The sequence below is a fragment of the Physcomitrium patens genome, chromosome 10 (genome assembly GCF_059467195.1).
Source record: "Physcomitrium patens ecotype Gransden chromosome 10, ASM5946719v1, whole genome shotgun sequence".
Lineage (NCBI taxonomy): Eukaryota > Viridiplantae > Streptophyta > Bryopsida > Funariales > Funariaceae > Physcomitrium > Physcomitrium patens.
In genome coordinates, this window is record NC_143419.1 from 5,407,713 (window position 1) to 5,415,513 (window position 7,801).

At 43.7% G+C, this 7,801-nt stretch overlaps 2 protein-coding genes and 1 long non-coding RNA gene across 4 annotated transcripts; 2 read left to right on the forward strand and 1 right to left on the reverse strand.

The window, feature by feature from the left end:
• Positions 1-303: 303 nt before the first annotated feature.
• LOC141045857 (uncharacterized) lies at positions 304-1,885 on the forward strand. The gene is made up of 2 exons (XR_012218376.2): positions 304-545; positions 1,699-1,885. It is a non-coding gene; the product is annotated as an uncharacterized LOC141045857 (long non-coding RNA).
• A 442-nt stretch (positions 1,886-2,327) lies between these two features.
• LOC112287756 (succinate--CoA ligase [ADP-forming] subunit alpha, mitochondrial) lies at positions 2,328-4,065 on the forward strand. Its single transcript, XM_024531114.3, has 2 exons — positions 2,328-3,737; positions 3,926-4,065. Exon 1 carries the CDS (start codon positions 2,656-2,658, stop codon positions 3,628-3,630), a length of 975 nt encoding a protein of 324 aa, XP_024386882.1. The 5' UTR covers positions 2,328-2,655; the 3' UTR covers positions 3,631-3,737; positions 3,926-4,065.
• A 402-nt stretch (positions 4,066-4,467) lies between these two features.
• Positions 4,468-7,359, reverse strand: LOC112287757 (putative oxidoreductase C663.09c). 2 transcript variants are annotated; one of them, XM_090253550.1, is made up of 7 exons: positions 7,190-7,359; positions 6,707-6,986; positions 5,988-6,137; positions 5,732-5,828; positions 5,423-5,505; positions 5,067-5,220; positions 4,468-4,821 (listed from the first exon to the last, which is right to left on the reverse strand). In XM_090253550.1, exons 2-7 carry the CDS (start codon positions 6,938-6,940, stop codon positions 4,586-4,588), a joined length of 954 nt encoding a protein of 317 aa, XP_090109676.1. In that variant the 5' UTR covers positions 6,941-6,986; positions 7,190-7,359; the 3' UTR covers positions 4,468-4,585. The 2 variants fall into 2 exon arrangements, with proteins under 2 accessions (XP_090109676.1, XP_024386883.1); XM_024531115.3 differs by lacking the exon at positions 7,190-7,359 and having other exon boundaries at positions 6,707-7,154.
• Positions 7,360-7,801: the final 442 nt, after the last annotated feature.

Sequence of the window (7,801 nt, forward strand, 5' to 3'; positions counted from 1 at the left end):
ATTTAAATCAAGTGAGATAAAACTAGTACATTAGTTGAGAAAAAGCTTGTATAGTTCATAGTATGCAAGTCTAGTGTTCATAATCCCATGTGTGTGTTACATATTTGCTTGGCTTTGCTTTGCATTTTGATCCCTCCTCTCACTACTACTATTTATTAGTGGCTTCTCCCCATCTCTCTCTCTTTCTCTCCCTCCTCCTTGGCTTTGTTTTAGTCTTTGCTCCCCTTGGCCCAAATTTTGGAGGCATTAATAAACTTTTGTTAATATCACCCAACATCGTTCGAAAGCCCACTACGGCCTCAAACACCGCGGGACGGAAAGGTGGAGGAAGGAATGCAAATTGGGCGATGGTGGAACGGGAATGAATCATGTTGGGTTGTGGATTTTTCTTATTTTTGTTTTTCGTTTTATTCTTTTTTGAGGTGTTGAATTCGGTTTGGTGAAATCGGAGCCTTGATTTGGAGCTTTTATCCCAGACGCGTCATGTGATGAAACAAAGACATTGTGATGTCAAGCTTGTTCTCGAAGACATTGACGACAGAGTGGTACATTGTGCTCCCGGAATCAGAGTCTTTTGAAACCTAGTGATCTGTGTGTGTCTGGGTGGTTGCAACGTTGATCTAATCCTGTTTCGGTATCCTTGCCTATGAAGCGTAGTTAGGTTGGATGAGGGATGCCGATCTCCTGTGGAAATTTGACCTCCATTGTTTGCTTTAGGTTTTGTGGACATGTGCATGTAATTTAGCTATTTTTTGAGAAGCGTCTGAAGTGATTACAGGCTTTCAATTGAAAAGATAGAGTTATGCTCATCTGCGCAGCTGAGATGGGTTTCAACGTGGTAGTGCCTATTAGATTTTTCTCAAAAAGACGCAACTTCGCTCCGTACTTCTCATTCTTGATCAGTCGATGTCACATTTAACAGGGATCGTGTATTGTCTGAAACACAACGTTTTCATCCGATTCAAATTCGTGCTCCGATTTCAGTCAAGGTTGCAGTATGTGATTGTGTCGTGGAATTTTGAATTGTGGGTTGTAGTCTGGTCTCTGCTGAATATGGGCGATTGTTTGTGTAGCTTGCATTTTTTTTCTAATGATCCAAGACCTGAAACTCTCATGACTTGATACTTGGGAAATCCAAACTCGTTAGGAAAGAGTTAGCTTGAGAAAGTTAGTCATTCTATTAATCTTTTACCAATAGGTTTAGAATAAGTGGGTTCGTGCACATAGACTCCTCTGTGCAATATTACCGTGTCGGACGGGTGCCAAAACTGATGAAGCTTAAGCACCTGGTCCTTCAGTCTCTGATTTATCTTGTTCAAGGAAAAAATGCAAAGTAGATTTACACGATTAGTTTCACAGGAACGCAATCACGATACCGAAAAGGACGAACGAGCTACTAGAATACTCCGATAAATGTGAATGAATGAATCACAACAATCTTACTGTTTATGTGAATGTACACACACAATAGGACATGCCCTTCGACTTAAAGAGATTGTCTGAGTTTTATACCAAGTTTCAAGGTTCGTTTCCATCTTGAAGCCGTCGTCTCGGGAAGTCTTATTGTGGTATCCCTTACTTGTAGGTATCAATTGATCTCAGCTTGTACTTGCTTCTTTGATGTGCTTCCTTCTAGGTCTGTTTCACATGTACCAATTCACTGCTGAAACCTAAACCTTGTTTTCTGAATGGCTGCAGTGGAAATGCCAGAGGACTTGCCGAAGGAGGTGGTGCCACCGTCAAAAAAAGGAAGAGGGCTGAGACAATGAGTTCCCGAATTAGTTCGATACTTCTTTTTCTTTTTTGAAGTGTACTCTCCTCCTCTTGGTGGGTGAGAACACTAATTAGGTGTCATTACGTTGCACATAAACAATTAATTTCGACCCGTTGTGTGTCTGATTTCGACATGTATTCTGCTGCATCTCATTTCTGCCCCCGCGTGATTTGGAAATGCCCATTCAACACAGCCTGATATTCGGATCCTGGAAAGTTTTGATTCAAAGTTTCATTTCCTTGGTATCCGACTTGGCACAGCATGGCAACAACGTGCATGATTCTAGTCAAAATCTGTTGAATTTCGCATGCAGTCCACTGCTACACAAAACATATAAACGAACTAACAATCAAAAACAGAAATGCTATAATGTTGAAGGAATCCCATCGTCACACCTAATAGACAGGAAGTTCGGCCACTGAAGTGAGACATATTTTCCAATGTACGAATAAAATCTGTCACCCGTGAGAGAAAACAAGACCCACGCACAATCCAACAGAGTGATGACGTTGAAAGTCCTTGGCTGATCTGTCCGCTCGGTAGATGCAGTGAAATGGGTGCGTCACGCAATGTGGGCGGAGAGGGAGAGAAGAGCCGCGGAAACAGACATATCCAGAAACGGTGACTTGTAGAGAGCAAGAATCCCTAAACGATTCCCGAGCCCGTTCGGCACTGGAACCGTCGTCGTCTACATGCTCCCGGGACCCATTTCTAGGCTTGGAAAATCCATCGCCATAACGCTAACATTACCCATCATCGCAGGGTTTATGCAACTGTGTGTTCTGTTTCACGCCAGGGTTGCTTGCATGTGCGAGGTGTTTTGCCGCTCTCGCTTTTTAGTACTCTTTTGCGCGTTAGAGAGTTAGACAAGTAGCGGAAGGATGAGAGGAATCGGTGGCATTGCTCGGCAGCTCCAGCGGTTGGCAGCGCAGAGAGATGGCGCACGGAGACAGCTCACTACAGGGCCGGCTGTTTTTGTGGACAAGACGACGAGAGTGATTTGCCAGGGGATTACAGGGAAGAATGGGACGTTTCACACGGAGCAAGCGATTGATTATGGCACTAACATGGTGGGAGGTGTGACGCCGAAGAAGGGCGGGACGGAGCATTTAGGCTTGCCCGTGTTTAACACCGTGGCGGAAGCGAAGAAGGAGACGAGAGCGAATGCATCGGTTATTTACGTGCCCGCGTCGCTGGCGGCGAATGCGATCTTGGAGGCTCTGGATGCAGAGCTGGATTTGGTCGTGTGCATCACGGAGGGTATTCCGCAGCACGACATGGTGAAGGTGAAGTCGGCGCTGCTGCAGCAATCGAAGACGCGGCTGATCGGGCCTAATTGTCCTGGTATCATCAAGCCAGGCGAGTGCAAGATAGGTATCATGCCGGGGTACATCCACAAGCCGGGACGCATCGGGATTGTGTCTCGATCGGGGACTTTGACGTATGAGGCAGTGTTCCAGACGACGGCAGTTGGGCTAGGGCAGTCGACGTGCGTGGGGATCGGCGGCGATCCTTTTAATGGAACGAATTTTGTAGATTGTCTTGAGAAGTTCGTGAATGATCCGCAAACTGAAGGAATAGTGTTGATTGGTGAAATCGGGGGCTCTGCTGAAGAGGATGCAGCTGCATTCATCAAGGAAAGTGGTACACAGAAGCCGGTGGTGTCATTTATCGCTGGTTTGACTGCTCCCCCTGGTAGGCGAATGGGGCATGCGGGAGCTATCATCTCTGGAGGAAAGGGGACTGCCACAGATAAGATTAACGCTCTGAGAGCAGCTGGTGTGACGGTGTGCGAATCTCCTGCTCAAATTGGATCGACTATGCTGAGGGTTTTCCAAGAGCGCGCCCTAATTTGATCTGCATGCACACAAATTAAATTGGTGAACACTCTTGATGGCGATGAGCTACTTGAAGCACTTTTACTTTCACCTGGCACATGAAAGCTATGCGCTTACTGGCATCTGTAAGTTTTGAATTTCAATATTTAAAACTTACAGCTGAGACAATTGAAGCAGTCCTGCTTACACCTTTTCTTTTCCGAATTGGATGTGAGTTTTTTGAGCGGCATATGGAAGCCACAAGATGAGGGGAATTCTAATGAATTCATTGCTGTCTCGTAATTAATGTTGTGATATGTATTGAATAATGCAGAAACTGAATAATCTTACTTTGGCGTACACTCTTGTGCTGTCACATTACGAAGACTTTGTTGGTGTACCTCTCAGCTGAGCATCTGCCGTATTACTCATCAATATTACTCTGATACATGAGAGTTGGTTAATCACTTTCTATTGATGCGTTTTGAGGACAGTTGCAGTTGTCTCAGCTGTATGTTTCTTCTGGGCCCAGCTTTTTGATGTTCGATTATGTTAGCGCTAAGGTTGAAATCTACGTCCACAGTCGCAGTTTTACAGTTATTTGCAAAGCGCGTGCTGTTTTTGACTTGTATAGTGGATGATTACTAGTTGGAAACGTGTTGGGATTGCAGTATATGATCATAAACGCATCATTAGAAACGCCTCCGGCATGAATTCGGCATGGTTAGGGGAATGTACAGACCAGGACTGAATTCCTCTCTAAATGATTCGCTGTTGCCAGCTTCTCTATCTTGCCCATTGCTGTAAACGCATTATTTGCACACCATCGAGTTAATAACATGTCAATGGAGGGAAGGAATGGTGGCAAAACTTGAGTTTCCATAATCAAGAAATTCAATTAACTGGTGAAAGAGCTGCACAATTCGATGTACATAGCGTTGATGGTACGCATAAAAAATGGTCCTGCAGAGGATAAACTTCTACCTCTGTGTACTTACCATACTATCTCTTGCCCGTCCCAAGCGAAGAACTTCCCGTTGTCCTTGGCATCTATCCTATTAATGATACCTAGCAACCTCTCCACTGAGTATTCTCTTGTGAACAGCTTGCCTTCTGGTACGTTTCGTTGGAAGGGTTTGGAAAGGTCAGTGTCCACTGTTCCTGGATGAAGTAAGATGCTAACGATAGGGTCCCTTTTCCTTGCAAATTCTAACGACGCTGTCTTGGTCACTGTACAAAGCAACACCCACAGTTAAACATCAAATTTCCGACCCAACGTTGATATGAACACAAATAAGTAGATCCTATACCTAGGAAGACTGCATTATTGAACAAGTTTTGCGCAAATGGACGATGACTAGTTCCACATTGATCTAAGAACTTTTTGAACACCTGATATCTTTCCTAGATCTATTCAATCTTTTCACATCAAAATTTCACATACACAGCTTGAAAATATTGGATACTGTACTTACATTGATTTAGTGCGGATTTTGATGCACGGTAAGCATACCATCCTCCTGTTCCATTATCCCCAATGGATCCCACCCGAGCACTGAGATTTGCTATGATTGCTGCGGGCCTGCTAGTCCCCTTTCCTCCTCCCTTCTTCAACAAAGCTGCCATGTGCTGCAAGTGCACCAATATGCAACTCATTAGGTGCAGTCTACGACACCATCAAGGTGAAGACAGAATCCTATCTGATAGAAAGTTTGAGTTAAGTGCTAATGTTTGACAGCAAAGGAATTCCTTTACAATAGTCAATGGACTAGAAACTATATTTAAGCTAACAGCATTTGTAGAGGCAAAAGGGGAAGAACTGGTTTTACACCTTCATTACAAGAAGTGGCCCAACTGCATTAATCTGATACACAAGCGTCATAGCCTCTGGATTCACTTTGAGCAATGCAGTCTCTGCAATTGTTATCGTCAACACAGCCTCGTCAAAGACTACAAATAGTTACACCACTTTTCGCATCTCTCCGGTGTACATGTATAATCCATTTCTAAGTGAATTCTCTCAGGCACACTCTTGAAGATACGGATGTAAAATACAAAGGCAAACCGTGTCTTATGGCATTCAGAAAATACCTTATTAAGGTGAAGTCAGGCAATGACATATGGGGAAAATAGCGCTTACCAGGCTGAATTTTGAGACTACTAACATGGAGGATTCCAGCTGTGTTTATGAGCAGATCCAGCCTTCCGTGCTCTTTGGAAATAAGCTTTGCCGCTTCCTACTATCGTCACAGGATCCAGTTAATTCCTTACGTGGTTTTATACTAAAATTGAGCTGAATTTCCATGCTCATCGTTTCTGGGGGATGCATGGGCTCACATATGACTCTTACTCTATCACAATAAGTAATACATGACTAGGTTGTTGAAATGATTTACCTCAATAGTATTCTCCTTCGTCACATCTAGAGGTAGCAGTGTCAGTCTGCCTGCATGCTGGTCCTTCAGCGACGATAAGTCAGCAGCACTCAGAGGGTCCCTGCAAGATGCAATAACGTGACCCTTTTCTTTCTGTAGAAGCTGTCGTACCTGATAATAACCACAAACAAGTCGCAAATCAGACAACAGCCAACGCTTCACTGCACTACAGCATTTTAGGAACACCATAAAATGTAAAAGTTTGTAATTCAAGGGTTAACGTGCGTTCATGACCCTCGACAGACCTCTCTCTCTCTCTCTCTCTCTCTCTCTCACTCACTCACTCTGCCCCCACCCCACTCCAACTTAACAAGATTATTCAATAATCAAATTGTTTTTAACCGCTAATCCAAAATTTTGATGCAAACAAGCATACTCCCTAGCTTGCAAACACTAAATTTCTAACAAACCAACATGTAAGCAGAGGAAATTGTTCCCAATAGTCACAAATTACGTGCATTGTCCTAAAATTATTCTCTGGGACAAATTGATTGCACTGTAAATTTCTGCAGCGCTCAAGGTTGACGATTTCAGGCAACCAATTTGAAGAGAGAGCGACAGAGAATGACTCTCCCTGCAGCAAGTGTGCCATAATTCAAACTTCCACACACGAAACGAAGCCAATGCAAAAAGGTCAAAGAGAATGCGAGGGATGTAATTGAAAGAAAAAGAATACTGACAAACTCCAGACCGAGGCCCCGAGACGCTCCTTGCACTAGCGACACACCAGCATCGACGCCCCCTACTCCATCTCCACCCAGTCCCTCTGCAGCTATCACCGGTCTCCCAGAATGAATTGTCATTCTGGAGCTCCATCCCCAGCTCCCCAATTGTGTGTGCCTCCCACACAGACCCTCCGTTGCCGGAACTGCCCCCAACTTGAAAATGGCTTTGGGAATTCTTAAGAGTGCCATAGCCAAGCAAATCAGAGCTCGACCTCCTACTCAAAAGTACAGCAGCCTGAGACCCAATACTTCTCCCCTTGTCAATCCACAATCACACAACCGACTATTCCTTGAAGCATTCACCTTCTCCGAAACCTTAATAAAAAAAAGAATGTAGTTAACCCTCAAACTTCTTCCTCCCAGTGACACAAGCACGGGAAACTTCAACTCTTCATCAATACAAACACACATGTGCTGAAAAAAAAATACAACACCCACTTTCTTATGATCACCAACTTCAGTCCAGAGTGAACCCCTCCTGTCAACTGCACATCCAGCCCCATCTCCAGGTCCAGAATGACACACGTCGTGCTGGGATGTAGATCACCCAAAAGCTCAAAAACAGAATTAGGGCCTTTACAAACTCTTCTCCGCATTCTTCATCCAAAAGATATAAAAGAGAGAAATAAATAAGTGCCGATTATACAGTTCCGCAAAAGTGCACTTATGTGAATGAAAGCTGACAATGTTGATATGATTCTTGTGGTTTGATCGACTTCTGAGTAATTCTTCACAACCAAGTGATACAAGTAATCCTACATTTTGTCTAAATAAAAACCCATCAAATCGTTAATGATGTATAGCAGGCATTGATTGTGCACACCAGGACGACACTCACCGATCTATCTCCCCACGTCTACTACTGAAATTTGTGCAGCGAGGTCTCCAATTGATGGACCTAATTTATCTCCGTGCTATATCCTTAAGATTTCGACTCTTACTCTTCTTCTTCTTCTTCTTTTTTCTTTCTTTTATTAACACAAAATCAGAGTACATCCGATAATAGAGTGAAAAAGTACAACAAACTACATACAACATTTATGTGATCAT